This window comes from Coturnix japonica, chromosome 2 (assembly GCF_001577835.2).
Source record: "Coturnix japonica isolate 7356 chromosome 2, Coturnix japonica 2.1, whole genome shotgun sequence".
NCBI lineage: Eukaryota > Metazoa > Chordata > Aves > Galliformes > Phasianidae > Coturnix > Coturnix japonica.
This window is the reverse complement of record NC_029517.1, coordinates 130,967,272-130,987,914: the sequence shown is the minus strand read 5'-3', so window position 1 is coordinate 130,987,914 and position 20,643 is coordinate 130,967,272. Positions and strand designations below refer to the sequence as shown.

The window sequence follows — 20,643 nt, the reverse complement described above, 5'->3', positions numbered from 1 at the left end:
TTATAAGGGCAGGTAGTGACACAACTAGGAATATGGGTTTAAACTGGAGGAAGATAGATTTAGACTAGACAGTAGGAAGAAATTCTTTACTGTGAGGGTGGTGAGACACTGGAGCAGGTTGCCCAGGGCTATTGTAGATGTTCCCTCCCTGGAAGCATTCAAGGCTGGGTTGGATGGAGCTTTGAGCAACCTGGTCTAGTGGGAGGTGTTCCTGCCTATAGCAGGGGGTTGGAAATAGGTGATCTTAAAGGTCTCTTCCAACCCAAATCACTTCATGATTTTCTAATATGTACAGTTGCTCCTTTACAAACTGAGCAAGGATTTAAAGTTTTGCTGCTTAAAAAGATAAATGTCAGGGTAGTATGAAGTAATAAAACCTGTCTTGTGTGAATGCTGAAAGAACTGATTAAAACGTCTGGCTTTTTCCCATAGAAGTGAATCTTAAAGCAACAGAGTGAGAATATATGCAGATGATCATATGCTGTAAGACTTAATATTGTTAAGGTCATAATTGTCATGGAACTCTTTTTGGATATATGTTTCTGTCAGGTTTTAGTTCTTTTAAAAAGAGGATATTTAACTAAAAGAGTAAGATATTGGTATAAATATAAGGTATCAAGTATGTATATTTGAAAGCAATATGCATGCAAGCATATGTATTTATGTATATCCAGATATCTTTATTCAGATATGTGTATGATTGTTCTGTGGTGTGTTATTGATGTTGTGATTCCCATTTTTTCCCCTGCCTGAACAGCACCCGGCAATGTCATCTACTTCTTGATGTCTTCAATTCGACAGAGCATGAGTTGACCATCAGTGCTAGGAACAACGAAGATTTAATTCTGCATGCTGGAGAATGTCAGCGGTAAGTCCTTTCATATTTTGAGGGCCCTGTTTTAAAGCATTATATTTATTTCTACCCTGCTGTTGTTATTTGGGGCTTGTTTTTCTTTTAAGAATTGTAAAGCTGGCAGAGAACATGTATATATGTATGCATATATTTTAATGTGTGTTATTGAGTTCTCGTACTTTCTCAATTTAATTTCTTTGGCTTTGAATCTAGTGAAGGATAAAATATAAAAGAGTTGGTTGTGAAGTAGTTGTGTGGATATAACACTGACCCAACTAGCTTAGTTGTGTTCTCAGTAAATGTTATAATATGATTTTCTTGTGCGCTGAACATAGTTCTGCTGCTGTTAAAACCAGAACCCAATAGATCATTGTCCTTTCCCAATTTGAAATGATCTTTTCTCCATGTAGTTCCCCAGACTTTTTGTCTGTTTTTGTAGAAACCAAAATGGAATAGAGAAAGATGAAATTGCAGAATAAGCAATGACAATTTCTGTAGTAAAAATATTCTACAATTAAGTAGGCTCTTGTGTGTGTTGTATCTCCCAACCCTACTGGGGTGATGTAATGGCTATTTTGTGCCTAACTACATAATGGAATGCTTATTTAACATATTGTGTCTGAATGGAATTTCTACAACTGACTGTACCCTAGATATTCTGTTGCTTGGTTTTTCTCCTTCAGATGATCATTTTTTGCATAGATAACATTGTTTTCATCTTGAAAAGATGAACGATGAGAAAAGAGATGTTTCAGTTTGGTCATAGACTTTGGGAGAGTTCTCGTATGTCATACGATTGATAAGCATTTAAAGAGAAATACTTCAATGTATTCAAATTTCAGCCTGAACATTATGTTGAATTAGAAAAACATAAATTGCAAGACAAGCAATTGTAAGAAGCAAGTACAAAGTATGTAGCGATATCAGTAATATCATGATAAAGGGTGTTGTCTCAAGGTTGAATTTTCTTTCTGAAGAAGTGGACAAAAATGATGGTAACAAGCAGTGCTTCTTCCTTTTCTATTTCTTTTTCAGGAAGAATTTACCCTTTTCTTTTCAGAAAATCAGACTAAATACTTACCAAAATGTGCATTTCATATCTGTATTCATTGTATTTTTGCGTATGAATTTGCTACTCAGTTTTTGGGACAATATGTAATAAGCAGGAATGAAGTTACAAATAACTTTTTATGATTACTTTGCATCTCTTTGTTGAATTGCTTTTGCTTTCCTATGGGTTTAATAATTGAAGTTTACATATCCTGAAATCATTACATTTTAATGGATAAAATCTCTTTGAGTAAGTCTTTTGAAACAGTCAGTTTCAGTGGATTTTGTAGCTCTGGGAAGAATTTAAGCCTTTTAAGGATATTGATTTTAATCTTTATGCAAAATATTTTATTCTTTTATTTGTGTTTAGGAATCGCAGAGAGTTTTCTACCACTTCTAAACCCATTTGTTATTTATTTCTTGAATGACAAGCAGTTTAACTTGTAACTATAAGACTATACATATATAACTAATATCTATATGTAACTGTACATATAGCTCCTACCTTACTGGGAGGTTTAGTTTTTATTCTAGTGAATCTTCTGCAGAGACTTAGATGGAACATACACTGAGCCTTAAAATCAGCCAACTCTTTTTACCATAGAGGTTTGGATAATTTCACAAAAGACAAGATCAGAAATCTTCCCCTTTTTTGTGGCACGAGGTCTTTCTTTCATAATGTAGAACTGTCATTCACATGGGCTTCCTTATCAAATGTTTCTGGTCCAACTGTCCAGAATGTTTTTCACTAAGACCTACTATTCCTGCTTTTTTTCATCTCATGGCATCAGTTGTTTTTTAATTTCAGGAATATTTGAGGTGAAGCTGTTCATTAAAGTTCTTTTTTCCCTCCTGCCCTGTACCTTCCTTCTTCAATCTTTATGTTTTCTTCATTCTACTTTTATTTAAATTGTAACCTTTCCTCCAGCTCTTACTTTGGTTTCTTGTGGTTCCTTTTGTAATTTACTCTCCCTCCATTCATCACCATCATTTTGAAATCTCCTGTCTTGACAAAGAGTAGATGCTGGGTAATTGTTTTCTTCATCCCTGTTCTCATTGTTAGAGATTGTGTTTATCATATTTTCTGCCAGCAAACCTAGAAGAAGAATAATGCTTCATCCTGCTTACTGCTTGCCTCTTTACTTCCTCTGGATATTTAGAAACTAAAATAACTTGGAAGTCTCTCATGCGTTCCTGTATTATGGAGCAGGAGTTTTCTTATGAAAGCTATTGGAAATTCCAGTCTTCTGATAGTCTTCTAGACTAGTAGAGCTTTCCATCTGTGAAACTGTTTATTGCACTGTCAGCTGTACATGATTGAGGGAACTTTGCTGTAAATTAGAAATATTTCCGATATAATCAGCAGTGAAACTGATATTGTTTATCACAGTGATGTGGGATTCAACAGATTGTTCAGAATAGGAGGCAGCTCTTGCACAGGATTGCATTATGCACATTAACAAAGATGTGTTGCTAGTAGCAATGATTTTAGTTCATTGAAAAACAGGTATGGTAATTATTGTGTTTCGTACTTGATTATCAAACCATTAAAATGAAGTTTCATGACAACCCTCATTTATCTGTAAATCACTTCATAATTCATGGTAGTATTTGTTACTGCATTATGTGCCCCAGGATATCTCATTTTGTACAGCATACCATACCTTTACATCTCCATTCTGTGCACAGTGTGTGTGTCAGTGAGGAGAGGCAAACATCATAATCTGTGGAAGATTAACAAGGTAGTGGTCTGAGCTGCTGAATCCTCTCCTCTGTCTTTGTGGTACAACACAGCTGAGTTTTCTGAGTCCTTAATGTTTACATGATTTCACAGTTAGTAACTGCAAATGTGACACTGTTAGATGCAGGTCTGTTCTGGCCTCGGTGTGAAGACCATAAAGTTCAGTGCTTTTAACTGCAACGGAACAGAGCTGGCCAAAGAGTTGAATAGTGAAGAACAAACAGGACCTTGATAAGAGCAGGCTGGAAAAAAGGGTCAAATATTGGCAGCCATGGAGGAGCTGTAAAGGATCCGGCAGCTTCTTCACCAGGTACATGAAAGAAATTATAAGTTTCTGAGAATTGTATTCCCCCATGTATAATAAGGACCCCCAAAGCTTTTGAATAGGTGTATGACTAGGACATTCCATCATAAATGAGGATGTTCTCTTATGGCCATTCAAATGACAGAGGTGTCAGGAAAAATAAGGTTATGTTAAAAATTCTTTGTATGGGTACTTAACAAAGGGCAGTGACTACTGCTTATTTAACTACGCTGCTTAATTGGGCTGTGAAGTCTGTGAATATCTGATTAGACCTAATTGGCTAACTGTTGAATTTGCAGCAGTGACTGGTTGTCAGATTTGTGTTAAATACTTGCTGTCTTTTTTAATAACTGTTTTATAATAAAGGTATGCTAAGCTAAACGGGAGTGTTGTATACTGAAATTTCTTCAATACTAATTAGCAACGCACTGATTAATTTCAAAATTTGCCCCTTTCCAGAGGGTAGGAGAGCTTAAAGCTTCTGTACCCCATCAACAGTAAGTTCCCTCAGTATTCATTGTCTTGTGGGTATAAATCATGATAGCTATTAATCGTAGCTACCGTGCCAGTTTTAATTTGTGCTTTTGTTTGTGCGAGGACACATTGTCTGTATCAGAGATTAATTATTTCGTACTTCCACTGTTGTTGCGTTTTTTTTTAATTTTTTTATTTTTATTTTTTTATTTTTTAAAGACAAAGTCGTGTTGGTGAAACTTTTGTATGTTGTCATTAAGAGAAACTGAAATTTTCAGTTTCTCTGAGTCTTCATGTTAAATACATGGAAAGTTGAAAGTTTTTTAGGGAACATCAAACTGATTTAAAAAAAACAAACCAGACAAATCAATGTTTTAATATGCTACATCATTTTGGACTTATAATTGGTTATTCTTAACAGAGAAATTGGAAAGAAAATGTGTGTATATATAGGGAGGCTTTGTGTGCTTATCACTGGTCAGATCCACTTTTTATGTTTTTTGTAAGGACTTAAAAGTCGAAGATGTTATGGATAAGATCTACAGAAATGGTAGATAATAAACAGAAATATGAAGAAGGAAAGAGAAATAAGGGGAATAATAAAGAGAAACTTAGATTTGGGTTGCTTTACAGTTCAAGCTCTCATGGACTCTCTTCTGTTGAAGGGATCTGCTTGTTTGGTAAAGTGCAGGAATACAGTGGTTGAGCAACCAGTGATTTTGGATGATTTTGGATCCTCAGTGTGGGTGATGCAAAAAACCCAGAATCCTGTAGGAGAACTGAACAGGCAAATAGAAATTTGGAGCGATAAGTGAGAATTATTCATTCAATCCTGGTCATGTGTATGAAAATGGGATTGTGTGATGGAAGTTGCAGACAGATAACTGATCAAAACAATGTAGACCTTGAGTTTGGTTTGGTATTTGCAGTAGAAATTAAAAGAAAATATTAATGTGTTATATGAAGCTGGGGACAGAGAAGGGCTCTTGTTTAATTATTGAGGGAGGTGAAACAGCAGGTGAGAGCCAAAGTGGAGGCAAAGGTCCTGACTTCTTCTGAGGTGTCCTTTGCCGAATGGCTCAAGACCAGTCAATAATTGCAGGACTTTCTAGCATGAAGGACTTTTCAAGTGCTATGGTCCTGCATTTGATGATAACAAAACAAATGCCCCTTGCAGGCTTTAACAGCAGTAAATGTGGCTAGCTGCTTGTTCATCTCTCTTTTCCCTGCCTAGTGCCTTTTGTTCTATATATAGTGTATTTCTGTAGGCAGTGAGTAAGAGAATCTCTTTTCTGTGATTTACATTTGAATTCAGCGTTTCTTTTTCTATCAAAAATATAATAATTTGGAACACAGATAAACCTTTCCTCAAATTATTGATGTGGAAACTGCTATTCTTAGGTAGATTCTCTTCTTTTTTTTTAGCTCCAGGATTTTTTTTTCCCTTCTCTCCTTCAGCTTTGTCTGCATAACTCTGACATTATTGACTGTATCAACTGGAGGATGCTGTGCTGGGTGGGCAATTCCTCATACGGTTTTTTCCTCTTCCTCAAAAGTAGTAGGTATAAGCAGTTTTATAGCTCTTCTAAATCAGGGGTGACTTACCAGCTGGATGTAGCCTGCATGGCAGTTTTTCACTGAATATTGACTTGACCTTAGAAGACCCAATTTGCAATGTTTCTAATATTTTGTGTAGGCAACTACGGGACAAATGTGAGCACGAGCCAAGTTTGTCTCTGACAGAATTTATTAAACATAATAAAGTATAGCTTAAGCAAAGCTAGATGAGTTGGCTCCTATACAGAATATTTCATAGATGTTAGTACACGTTTGCTATCCTAGTGTTGGATCTGGAAGTCACTCCAAATCTGATGTGATTTAAGGGACAAACAAAGACGGGTACATGGTGTGCTGCTCATAGGAAATGCAGGGTTCAACAGCTGTCTTGAAAAGAAGTCAAAGTAATTGATTTCAGAATTCAGATTTAGACTTTCTTTGTAAGGGTCTTTTTCAGAAGAGGAGTCAAGCCTGTTCCTTCCTTCATTTCTTTAACACCCAGGGGAAAAAATTTTTGTATATTGAATTGTGGATGCTAGACACTGAGAAAAAGATTTTGTTCCTTAGTAATGAGCAGTCTGAAGTGGAAGCATTACACAAAGTGCATACCTATTAAAAATTGACTGAAATGATAGTACTTTTTTGTTTGTTTTTCATTTATGTACAAGATAGTTGGTAAGAAAAGGGAGGAATGCGAGAAAATTTGTAAGTGCTTCTTTTGTCAGATAACAGTGGATCAACCAGTGAAACAGGAAACAGATGCTGCTTCCTGAAAGAAATCGTAGTGTAAATCAAATTTTGCTCGCACTTAATTTACACATATTGATGCCTTTGGGTCTTTATTGTGGTTTTAGGATAATGTCGGGATAACATTCCATGTTGATGGAAAAAAAAATGCACACTGAAGGTTGACTGTTATCAGTGTCTCACTGGACATTAGTTCCCTCATTAAATGAAAAAACAGGAGGAAATATGTAGGTGGAAAATTTGAGGATGGGTAAAATTTGCTCATTGGTAAACTCTACTCATTACTCCCAAAGCCACCAGTGTTTCACTGTTCTTACATGTTCTTACATGCCTACATGCTCATATGAGTGGGCCCCTCTCTTACCCTCCCTCGTCCTGTAAGACTTTGTCCTACCAACATCCTTGTTCACACTGTCAATAGAAGGGTAAACATTTGGGTGCAGGTACAGCTGGTTTTCTCCAATATTTGTAGATAAGTAGACTAATTCAGCTGACAGCGTGCTGTGTTTAGGAGAGTTTCCTGTGTTTTGCTGCTGTTGTGACTGCATTAATTAGGTGAAAGAAGATTGTTTTGAATAGCTAACAGTTAGTCTGATTTAATGGCCAGAGGATTTATTAAAGCTACACTTCAGTATTGCATGGATTTGGCTTCCTGCCTGCTCTCTGATCTTCTGTTAAAGATCACGATGGTGCTGTGTAGGCTTCCTGAAGTTGGAAATGAATACATGCAATTCCTATTAATTTATTTTAGATGATCAAAAGTGTAATTAAGATAGTTGTTTTATGAGTCATTCCTTCAAAGAGGAAAGTCATTTAAAATTAGCGCTTCAGTAGTTTGAATTAATTTGTGATTCCTGACATCCATTTCCTTCTTCCTTCATTAGAATAAAAAAATTGCTAAGACACCAGTGATCTGAAGAAGTCTGAATGATGCCATATAAATGCTGTGGTATATAAAGCTTTTTTTTTTTTTTTTTTTTTACAACACTTTCATTCTACAGTCATAGGGATGTTTTCAGAAGTTTGAAATAGAAATAGAGTCTTTCTTTTTTTCCTTCTGATGCTGTTATACCAGGATCAGAGACAGAAAGCTGAATCCTTCTTTGGAATAGTGTCAGGAGTTATCTGTTCCAAATTTCTCTTAAAAAAATACTGTATTCGGGTAAATTAGCATGCTATGTGTTACCCTACCCTTGCACACAGAGTTACTCTACATAGCACTCTTTTCTCACTCCACTGAAAAATACATACTGCTTTAAGAAAGAAGGTTAATTTAAGACAAAACAGCTGTCATGTTTGTGTCATAGCATTGGCTTACCCTGATAGCTCCATTGAATTGAAGTAACATTAGGAAACTTGATGTTTTGGTTACCAGGTTCAAATGCATTAATTTCATGTATTGTCAGCTTCAGTTTTAATCTTTGTAGGACAAAACCACCTTTGGCAATCTTTGGAGAAGCAGGGAGGGGTATGGTGTGAATCTTTCCTGGATTAGACCACTTTATCTCTCCCCTGCAGACCACTCTTTCACTGGCTGGATCTTCCCAAGGAAGAGTTTCGCTATGCTGCCTTGGTATGCTCTTGGTCAACACCACACCATTCTCAGCACATTTGCTCCTTTTTGGAAAATGCATGTTGCTTGTAATTTGTTTCCTTATAGTGGACATGTATGGTAAAAACAAAGAATTCTGCTCTTGCTTAGGGATTTTAAATGATAGTAGTCGGCTTTCAAATTAAATCATAGAAGCAATTCAATTTTCTGGCCTTCAGAAGGAGCTTTACTAGAGGTAGAGAATACCAACGTGCTCTGATTTCTGTCTAGTGATGTAGGTGTGTTTATAGCCTTCATATCTTCAATTTTAAAATTACTCCTTGTCTTACATAGTGCTTTCAAGCTATGAAAGATGCTAACTTGTAAACATTCCAGATTAAACATGTTGAGTTATGGGGACGTACCCCTAGGAATGAGGGTGACATGTAGGGAAGAAGGTTAAATACAGATTTCTTTCAGTTTTTATTGGTGTACATCTGCACTGAATAAGTGTGCTGAATTGAGAACGATTAAACGCGCTTTTACACAGGGAAGTAGTAGCTCATAAATCCATTCATGTTCTGCTAAATCATTAAGTTTGTGTGTGAGGAAGATTTAATGTAATTATTGACATATGACAGTGGTCCTCATGATAGAGGATCTGAACTACTGTGGGATAAAAAGGGAGAGTTATTAATTGGTTAAGAGAAAGGTGACAGAAGAGTGAATAATCACATTTTTATTGTAGAAATAAAGTCATCAGTGGAGTCCTGGAGTTCGTGCTGCTCAGCCCCTTTGAAAACTGTTTGGGAAAAGGAGTGGGAAGTAGGCAGATGCCACAGTAGTAAATTGTGGGCTGTAATTTGGGGAGCCAGCTGTGGGGAGTTCCAGAAGGGTGGGATAGTAAAATAGGAGCTGCCATATTAATAATGCCAAAGTGGATATAAGGTGGAAAAGTGATCGAAAATTGATATACTGCATAGTTCCAAATAGGCAAGATGAGCACTGGTCTGTCTTCTAACTTTTAGGAACTGGGTGTGGATTACAAGACATACATGAAAACATCTATTCAGTTTTCAGTTGAATAAAAAACAGCCATCTTATTAGGAAGGTGGAGTGGTGGGGCACAGGAACAGGCTGCCCTGAGAAGCTGTAGATGCCACATCCCTGGAGGCGTTCAAGGCCGGGTGGGATGTGGCCCTGGGCAGCCTGAGCTGGTGAGTAGCAACCCTGCCCATGTCAGGGCATTGGGAGCGGTTGGGCTTTAAGGTCCCTTCCAACCCAATCCATCCTATGATACTTTTGTATAAACATTGTACCAACACATGGAAGGACATTTTCAGTCCTCTGTTACAATTTCGCCAAATGAAAAGGCGGTACTTCAGGACCATTTAAGATGAAAGGAAACCCTATGTTAAGAAAAGTATGTATGAATAAAATTAACAGTTAAAAATATAATACCAGGTACGTACTGTCTTCATTTTGCCTAATCTAGTGTGCGCATGTTATTATCTTGTATCCTCAGCACTCTCCCTGTCATGAGCATAAATGCTTCTAATTCCCTGTAATACACTGATTTTTCAAATAGCACAGTAATGCCAAGGCCTTCATTTCATAGTTGTCATTTTCTTCTTTGATTCGTCTTCTGAAATTACATTTTTTATTCCAGAATGTCTTTGTGTTACACAATAATGTTTCATCGCCATTTTTAATACTATGTTTTTGTGGGGGCTTGACAAACAGTGAACTTCACTGTATTGTTTTGTTTCTTTCTTTAGACCTTATAAACTTTCCAGCGCTTTTTGTTAAGATATAACAGCAGTTCTTCAGCTTAATTTCATATTTCAGAAAGATAAAACTTTTTGAAGTTTGTTTGTCTTTTGAGGATCAAATTCTTGTCTTGGATGGTTGTTCTTGATTTGAAATATGTCTCAAAGCATTCATAGTATCCAACAAGTGAATGGGTGGAAATTCCATGTGGTCTCACAATGATCTCAGGTTGTTGAATACGTCTACGTGGATCAACCTGGTGGTTCATTGGTTAATGACATCTGTCATGGTCAGGATTACGTCCCAATTATGGATGGGATCAAGGTTTTATTGTCTGTTGTAAAAGCTGGCAAGGTCATCAGGTGGAAACTGATCTCTTGATTCTTGTTTTCACAAATGAAATTATTTAATGGAATCATAGAACTGCTTGAATTGGAAGGGACCCATAAAGGTCATCTGGTCCAACAGCCCTACAATGAACAGGGGACACCTACAGATAAGTCAGGTCACTCAGAGCCCCGTCCAGCCTTCAGTTCTTCGTGAGAGTTTTGCTATGTCCACCCTGAAGGTGTGGAGGGTTCCCACACTTGAAACTTGGTAACTCATAGAGTTTGACCATAGAATTTGCTTTAATGTGTCTGTGCATGCCTTTAGTAGAGCTAAAAGAATTGTTCTTTTAGAAGAATCTTTTTCTTTTAGAAAAAAGAATTTTTTCTCTCTCACTTATTACAGCTTCACAGTTTACCGGGTCATCTGTATTTTTTCCTGGAGTGTTTGTCTTTTTTGTGTGCGTTCAAATTGTAATGCATGTCAATTCCTCAGAGCACATGGCAGCATCTAATAATAGAAGCATGTGTAGTAAAAGCCTGACCAAGGATGCATCTCAGCTAAAACCTTTCCCTTTGACTAATGAGGACCCAACCTCTCAGCTGTACCTACTGATCGCCCAAGTTTCCTTCCAGAATCTTTGTTCTCAGCCTTTCCTTTTGTATCAAAAAGGTGTTAATGAGTTGTACAACTCCCAGTGAGTTGGCAGAGCTTAAGCAGCTTCAAGGAGATCTAACACCTGCTAATACCAGTGTGAAAGCTTGGCTGCTGGTTGCCAGGATCACATTTAACCTTTTAACCTATCTGAATCACAAACTGCCTTTGATCTGTTCTTTTTTTTACCTGGAGTTTACCTGGAGAATGAATTTTGTATTTAATTTGGAAGTTTAAAGTAGAAAAGCTGCCTATTTGTGATTGATAAAGGTGATCAAGTGCAGTGTTTTCACAGAATGGCGTGGGTTGAAAAGGACCACAGCGACCATCGAGTTTCAACCCCCCTGCTGTGTGCAGGGTCACCAGTCACCAGATCAGACTGCCCAGAGCCACATCCAGCCTGGCCTTGAATGCCTCCACAAGCACTTTAATAATTAATTCGTAATAATAATTCATTCATAGCAATTTCTGAGCTTTTACTCAAGTCCTTCTAATGGGATTCTTCTGTTTCATAAAGGTTTGGTTCAGAACAGAAGCTGAGTTAGGAGGAAAATTCACATGGCATAGGAAAGAAAGTTGTAGAAAACACTGCTACACTAAGAGTGAGGGTAAAAGTAATGAATGGCAGTGAATGAAACCAGCTGCATCCCACTGATCTTAGCATACATGAAATACCACATTGAGCTGGCCCAGGTTCTTAGAATGGTAGCAGGTTTGAACAAGTTTTTCTATCCTCTGCCACAGATAGCAGTGCTATATACAGAGGAGCTGGGGCTCAGCACAATTCAATGTTGTTTCACAGTCCTGAAAAATACATAATTGAGCACCCTGATGTGAACTGTGTTATTTGTGGGAATAGCTAGAAGTAAGTGGAGACTCATCTGAGACAAGGGTGGCAGTGACAGCCCAGGCTTGTGATTGTTTCTCATGGATATTAGAAGTGCAAGTGGGCCTTGTGAACAACAACAAAAAAGAGAAACATCTGTTATTCAGCCTGTTCACACTGAATACTTGTTTGTTTGTATTTGGGAACGAATACCAAAGGGAAATCTGGGATATTTTCTAACTGGTAAACTATACTGTGTAAAAATAACAGATGAGCACTGGGTTGTCAAAGAAAGCAGTTCTTGAAGTTTGATAGCGTCTGCTTCTTGCACACAAAGAGATAGTAGTGTTCTTGTTGTGAGTCCTGTGGTTGTATCTTCTCAGATACCTGAATGAAGTGTTTCATGGCCTTTCTGCTTTGTACAAGTTGAGAGCTAATTTTATTTTGTAAAAAAAAAAAAAAAATATCCAAAATGTGGGTTATGGCCATAAGTGTTATCTGTTCAATTTGAGTAAAGCTTACACCCAGGTCTTAACAGTTTAGTGACTGAAGAAGTGCTAAGAGCATACAAAATTGAACACATGTACTAAAGCTGCTTGGGCAGCGTTTTATTTTCCCACTGCTCTTTGTGAAAAGGGGGCTGGGAAGCAAACAGCTTCTGTAAATAGCCTGCCAGGCTACTGCTGCATCCAGTTCCTTCTGTGACAGATACTGCATTTCTCATTAATGTTACCTTGCAAGTGCCTCTGGTTGCCATAGTAACTATCTCTGAACCTTAAATTTATCCTGACAAAGGTTATTGTGGCAATTCTTACTAATTGAGGTTTTTCGGTTTTTTTGTTTGTTTGTTTTGTGTTTTATTTCTGCTGCTATTTTTAGTACATCATCCCCTCCCCCTCTATTTAAGTTACAGATCCTAAGTGGAACGAATGGGCAGAATGACTGCTGAGGAAATTCTTTCAGGGCAGTGCAAATGGGCAGCTCAACTCCACAGTTTGTTCTTCTGTTCTTGGTCAGAAGAATTTGAGTCATAACACTCAGTAACCACTCAAATGTTATCTGTTTTGTCCATCAGTATCTTAATGTTTATTGATATATTTTGATATAAAACGGTATGGGTGCTTTTAAACAAGGTTTTGTTTGGTGTGTGCAGATAGCTAACGAATATTAGTCATGTTATTTATCATCAGGTATTACTACCAGCAGAGATATGAACAAAGAAACTGTATCCTGAAGAGCTGAAAAGTTACCTTAAAGCAAGACTCCAATAAATACAAATTGTACAATATGGAGAATTAGCCTTGTGCTCTCTTTGCACCTGGGACAGAGGAGTGTATGAATGCAGTTACCTGGCATATGCTGGTACAGAAGGTTGAATTAAGAAGTTCTGCATGAGCTGGTGATAGCATTATTTAATTTCCTGTAGGTGTTTTAGAGGACTACTGCTATAACATTTCCAATGGCTGAGTACTCTCAAATGTAATTGCGTGATTAACTTCAGTTACATTTTCCAGGCAAAGCAGTGGCCTGATCAGGAGTCCCAGTATATCCATTTAATGGGGACGGAGCATCAGAGAAGAAAAGTTGTAGGTAAAATCAGACGGATTGTCGAGCACTGCAACTTCTGATAACATGGAAGGAATATTTCAGTTCTGCTGAAGAGCAAGAAATGCGATTAGTGCTGTGATAAGATACAGAAATGTAGCCATAAAGAAGGCAACATGATAAGAATTAATCAAACCATGCTCTGAGAGGACAGGGAGGGGTAGAGAATTCCAGACCCTTCAGTAAGCTGAAGGATATTGGTATACATTCAGCCAGTTTCTTCATGGTGCAGCCAGCAGTCGTTTTGACTCCTTTCTTTTGGGACGTAGGAAAAAGGCTCTGCCATCTTAAGCATTTTTCTCTTTATACATTAAACTTTGCAGTGTTAGTATTTTCATTTCAGTATTGATATAGGTCAGCAGTTAAGTCTAGGCATAGCAAGTTAGAAATGCTTATAGTTGATTTCTTCTGAAGTAATAAGGGTGATGCATTAAATTGCAGTGAAATATGTCCACTGGAAGTTCTTAGAATGGAAAACAAAACAACCCAGAATATTTGGGAGTTGCATACCTGCCTCAGAGGTTTTGCAGGGGTATGTTTCATTCAGCATTGCTTTTTGTGATGGATTAGTAGGACCAGACTCTCAATGTAAAAGCAATATGGTAAGCTCAGGAAGACTGGCATTGGATTTCAGTTTTTTTTTTTAGTTCTCCATCTTCATCTTGAAGGATAAGCTTGAGAACAACTCTATGCTAATTGGATAGAAAGGATTTATATCTTATTTACGGGAAGTCTGGCTTTTGTATAATTTAAAATCAAGGTAACAGAGCTTTGTGTGATATGAAATGGATATTTTGTCACTGTGAAGCCGGTTCAGTGTGCTCCTGTGGAAATATCGTTCTCTTTTGTATGCATTAGATGCTTCAATTTCTGACACTGTTGAACTTACGTGTATTTCCCGATGTTCTTTATTGGTATGTCTGAACAGACTTCAGAACTGATACTTGCTCATTTTTGGAAATTTCACTCATTGAATATAACAGGTAGTGAACTTGAATTACAAAGTCCGTATCGCATGTTTTTGATCCATATGCTAACATGTGTTACAAAAGAGGTGTATGTTGTGATTTGGGGCCCAAGAGACAGACTGGTAAGAGATTTTCTGGCTGCCACTCAACAGCAAAGTGCCAAGAGCAGAAACACAATCTGCCTTCCTGGGTTTGCCATAGCTGTTGCCTTTGAGTGCTGAAATGGCTGCCCTGGCAGCAGCTGAACGTCTACTGTGTACCTGAAGGTTGATATGTGCAGTGATACCAAGAGCTGGGATGCATGAAGAGCAGCTTGAGGATTCCCAGCAGTTTTTACTTTAGTGGTCTGAAATGTAATGGATGATTGACAGTCACTTAAAAAATTACAGCTTTGCTTAAGACTTTTTATTCCTGTGGTCAGACCTGAAAATGGCACAACCCTACTGGAAAATTGAAATTAAATCCAGAGTGAGGAAAACAGCACTCACATGTTGCCAGAATACCTGAAGATATTCAGCCATTTAAACCTAGTTTTTATGTAGCAAATTAGACTCATTTACTGTGTAATTGAATTACTAGCCTTACACCTACTGAAGAGTTTTTTTTTTTCTTGTGTTGACCTCTCTGTTGTGCTGACAATCAACTATATTTTTTGTCCCATTTTTGCTCAGTTCTACCCAGCAATTTAGTGCCTCTATTTTGTTTGTAAACTCATGGCTGCGGTCTGTGTGTGTGTCTTCTCTCTGACACAAAATGATTCTGATCAGTAATAAGGATTTACTTTTGCTACTTCAGGAATTATAAAAGATTAAGGAATAATACAGAATTATTCAAAAATAAGAAAAATATCCATTTAAGTTTCAGCTCTGTACGTGTTCTCAGATCTTTCATTTTGGCATATAGAATGTATCTAATACATCATAGATTGTTTTTATGCAAAAAAAGTATTTTTGATACTCTATATTTTATATATTCTGTTATAGAATATAACACATCGTACTGAATTATGAACTTCATAAAATACTTCATGGTAAGATCGCTGTGTGTGGAATGCCATAGGAAAGAGGAAATGTCAGAAAGAAGTTGTAATATTAGTCTAGATTCTTGACTGATTCCAAACATGTGACCTGGTTTTGGCTCTTCCCTTGGCCAAATGCTGGAGAGCCTCAATCAATGTAGTCACAAAAGAAACTTGCAGTTGGTATGTAGGGAGAAAGATGTTTAGAAAGGATTTTTTCTTAGGAATGTAAGTTCCTATATAACAAGTAAGGATTTAATATGATGTTCCAAAATCTGTTTTGCAGACTGTATTAAGTCCTCGTTTCAGATAACTAAATGAACTTACAAACTGAATGGATTACTCACACATTCCGTTCGTTTCTTTGCCTTCTTGCCTTATGAATCCAATTTATGAATGATTCACGGTAAGAAGTTTGTGACAGCTCATGGAGGGTAATGGTCCAATAAAATCTGCCACAAAAATTAATTAGTTTGAAGTGACATGAAATTTTATTTTTGTCTATGAAAATATAAATCAGGATCTGATGTCAACTGAGCTCTCTGAATTTCTCTCTTTGCATTATTGATGACAGTAGATACAGTTTAAGTACTCATGCTCCAATCTCTACATCATCTCAGTAGCTCCACGCTGGACTCACTCCTGTAAGTCCATATGAGAATGGAAGTAGAGGAGAATAATTGTAGAAGGGTGATTGTAAAATTCATTTCACTTTTAAAATCTTTGTTACCAAGTTGATGGATTTTCTTTAAATCCAGAACACTTGAAAAGAGGCTGTAGTACAATACAGTAACAATGACATATCACTGCACCGAACACTACAGTAAGAACCCATAGTGAAACAGAAATGTTTTGAATTGGAAATCATTGTGGAGAATTAGAACTTCTCAGAGTGCTTCTAGTTATGCCTTGATTTGTATACATTGATTTGAACTGAAGATAGGGCATTTCTGTTTGGGAAATATTGAGTATTTAGGGGTAAAAAAATGGATTTCCTAATAAAAAAATCTTTGGATAGATTTACCTCTCACTAAAAGATTGCTTTCATTTTTCATGTTTATTACTTAAAATAAATGATTTGGAAAATCAGATGCAGAATGTCAAAGTAAGTGTGATGTAAATAGCGTAATCGGTGGAGAAATGTGGTGGATTTTTGATGGCAGCTGTTGATTGTTGCAGCTTACATTTTGCATTCAGGAGTTGAAAGTGCTGTTAGTGTGTATGATACCTTTTTCAAACGAGTCAGTTGGAATTTGAGTCATATTTAACCCATAGTATCTTATATAGTATGTTGTGGAGTTACTCTGTAGTGAAAAATGAAAAGCTGTGGTGTCTTTGGGCGAAGATAGAACATCCACTCGATGGATTGTAGTTTCTTCTTTCTCAATGAGTTTGCAAGTGTTTTCTAGGGAAGACACAGTTTGTATGTTGTTATTTTCTAGGGAAAACACAGTTTGTGTGTTGTTAGTCATAAAATGTCTATATTTAGAAAGGAACAAATTGCCTGGAATTCCTCCAGCCCACATACGCTGATTATATTTGCCTTATCAGTAATTTTTGAAGGGCTCAGTTTTTCTTTTTCCAAACCTGTAATTTATTGTCAGTGTTCCCATTTCAACCCAGGAGTGCTCCAAATTTTGATTCTTGTTTATTCAGACCTTGGTTAATTGTCAGATATTACAACGATAACTTGAAAGACAGAATATTTGCTTTGGTGCCATTTGGCACATAGCTGGTGTTCAGTTTGGGTTTGTTTTGTGCAGATTTTTTTTCAGGTGGGGAATTAAGTTCCATCTGATTATGTTTTCCCTTATATTAGTCTGTCACCAGGTTGTGGGTCACTGCTCAGGTGTTAACACTGATAAACGCACATCTGTTCATATCACCGAATGATTTGGATTCAGGCTGTGAAGGACTATGGAAGATTTACTGAGGTCACTTTGTCCATTCCCTTGGGGCTGTGCAGGCATGCCTCATTTACTGTTTCTTTATTCAGTTTGTGGAAAATGGGAAGGACCAACTGACAAAATACAGTTAAACTTTGGAACGTGTTATTTGATAGTGGCGAACTGTGCTGTACCAAGCTGAATGTTGAGTCCAGTCTTGCTTTTTTCCTTCCAAGTTCCTGCTCAGCATTTTCTACATCTGTTACAAATCCCATAATGCTGAACATCACTTTATCTACATTTGAACTCAATCATATGATTCCACATTCAGTAAAGCAGCCTTTCCTCGGTACCAAATAAGTAATGAAAAGCTGAAATTTGCTTCCTAGATAAATTGATTCTGGCTTGCATGGGGACTACAGAAGTTCTCAAAAATGTGACTAGGCCTTTAAAATCTACTCTTGCTCTTTTGAAAATGTTTTTATCTTTGTTTGTACATTACTGCTATGTGATCCAAAGATATCTCAGTATTCAGAAGTGTGTTTTTGATTTATAGAAATAGGTTCAGTCTCATACAGCTGGGTGATGGAACTGGTAATGGTGGTTTAATTTGTGTTGGTTTAATTTGACACCTGGAGTTTTTTGGTTGTTTTTCATGGAACCTGGAGAAATGAAGACTCAGGTTAAAGGATGAAGAAGGGCCAGGATAAGTTCTGAAATAGACTTCATTATTCTTTCTCCTTGTGAAATAACTTCTTTGACTACGTGTATCAGTGGCCTTAAAGATTTCTCAGAGGGAAGGATTTCTGATTAAACACTTCCTGTGCTTCTGTTTTCCCCTGACTTTTTATTTCCACCTGGAATTGTTTCTTATATTGCCTGTAAGGAATACAATAACTTGACAAAAAATAGTATCCTAGTAGAAAGTGTACTTTTTCTGTTGAAGATAGAGTTTCCTAAAGCATAATTATTTCTAGCTTCTGTGTGCCTTCCCATCCCAGATCTTTGAAGAGCAGTTTTAGGAGTCCAGACACTTTATCTGCTTCCGATGAGACTCACTCAGTCCTGAACGATGGAAGGAGCAGGAAGGTTCCAGGAAACACCCAACATGGCAGCTAATGGATGAGATGTATAAGATGAATGTGCTACAAGTCCTCCCTTATCTGGCACTGATCTAGGAAATACAGTGCTAAAGGATTTTTTCCCCTTATTTTTCAAATCTATTTCTTTTACAACTATTTTGATAAAGATTATTTTTTTCTTGATGGGTTTTTGCCTAAAAAACCTCCCTAAAGGGAGAAGAAAACTATGTCCAACAGTATATTCAGTTTCTGTAACTTGTTCTCCTTTATCGCTTTTAAAGATGTCTTTGTTGACTTGGTTACCTGGAAATGGAATCTGGATTTTCTTCCTGCCTAAAACCAGAAAACCAGGAGATTCTTTGCTCTCATTGTGTCATTCTCCCTATCGTTTTCATCAATCTTATTAATGGTAGCAAAAACTGTTTCTTATTATCTAAGGGAGAGATTTCATCAAGATCAGATTTCCTTGTGATTTGTATTTGCATCTCCATTTTTATCAGTGTTTTTAGTGCATTTCTCTTGTCTCTGTCTGTTCATCTCTAACCTGAGTCACATATTTGTGCCTCATTGTTTACTCACTGTTTCACTTTTTTAAAGATGACTATTCTTGGTCTTTGGCAACTGCAAACAGGTTGTTTCACAGCTCTACACAGTTGATAGATGAAAGACGCTGCTTTTCTGGCGGGAGGCATCCATACTTTTCTTTTGCATCTGCTGATAGATAGAATCCTGATAAGAAGTGTTTTCCAGGTTTGATTTCCTGACTATCTCAGCACATTCCAGCCATGTGTGATGTATGCCCTTGTTTGAGGGGCTTTAAGTAGACTACACCTTTGATTTTCATGGAAGACTGAATTATATGCAGCACATCATGAATGAATGTATGTGCGTAATGGTTTTGGAGTTGCTTGTTATTATTGCCTGAGTGGGCAGTGCTACTAGTATGTTATTAAACCTGCTTAGTTAAATTCCTTGTATTTGCTTAAACCTGTTCAGTTTGTTCCAGGTAACAGTGATGACGCTCTGATGCTTTGCCCAGTTTCTATAACAGGATACAGATTCTGCTTACATGGCACATACTAAATATGTTAAATACATTTCTGGGAGAACAAGACTGTTTCAAAATTATATGTGCATGTATATTTAGGTGGAAAAAGATATAAAGAAAAAATAGATTTTTAGTTCAGATATAAGGAAGAAATCTTTTTCAGGGAAGGTGCTGAGGCACAGGAACAGGTTTCTCAGAGATGTGGTTGATGCTCCCTCTCTGGAGACTTTCAAGGTGAGGCTGGACCAGGCCCTGAGCAACCTGATTGAGCTGTGTGTGTCCCTGTTCACTGTGGGGGAGTCGGATTAGATGGCCCTTGGTGGTCCCTTCCAACTCTAGGGATTCTATGATTCTTTGGTAACCTCTTGGTTATTTTAAAACCATTCAGATAGGCACATAAGAGCTGCATGACAGATATAGAATCATTTAAATGATTTTCAGATATTAAGTGATTATACTAGAAATGAATATGTAGGTCACACCTTATCCTTATTTGGATGTGATATACTATGGAAAAGTTCAAAACTAAAGTGGTAGAAATCATAGGACTTATTTCAGGGTCATGGGATTCTCTTCTCAGCATTAGAAAACTGAGCTCAGCCAGGCATGTTTGCTGCACTCAAAATGACTGCATATGTAATGAAAGTAAAATGGGAGAAGGTAGAAAATAATGTTCTCCCATCTCTTAGCAAAGTAAGTTCCCCCAGTTATTGGTGTGCTTAGGCACCTGCAGGAATTCAGCATCTGGTCCTGATCCCTGTGATATCCTTTGGTGAAAGATCCAGCTTTGGAACCCCTACTGCATGTCTCACAGAAATGATTTGGTCAGGTCCACTTAAATACTGGCTTAGCCAATATCTTTGGTAAAGGAATTGATTTGATGGTCTCTGGAGGTCCCTTCCAACCCCTAAAATTCTGTGTTTCAGGAGTAAAATGCTGCAATAGACCTTATAGGAACAGGGTGAGAAACACTTGCAATTTTTTGTTACCAGATGTTTCTCTGTAATGGTGAATCAAGTAAGATTTTCTGAATCTACTGAAAAACAAACATGCTGAGAGCAAATAGCTTCTAAATTCATCTCTTTTTTTTTGACATCAGATCATACAAAAGAAACCTATTTACGTTTAAGTTTAGTGTCTAATATATTTACACAGATGTAATGATGTTGTACAAACTTAATATTAGAGGGGTTTTTAAATCA

At 37.1% G+C, this 20,643-nt stretch overlaps 1 protein-coding gene across 6 annotated transcripts in view; it reads left to right on the top strand.

Moving 5' to 3' along the window:
• The window catches only part of TRAPPC9 (trafficking protein particle complex 9), a 407,093-nt gene that overhangs the window by 136,825 nt on the left and 249,625 nt on the right, over window positions 1-20,643 (top strand). For all 6 annotated transcript variants that reach the window (XM_015856396.2, XM_015856397.2, XM_032442917.1 and 3 more), the window contains one exon: window positions 758-868. In XM_015856396.2, the coding sequence (XP_015711882.1) occupies window positions 758-868 (111 nt within the window). The remainder of the gene's footprint in view (window positions 1-757; window positions 869-20,643) is intronic.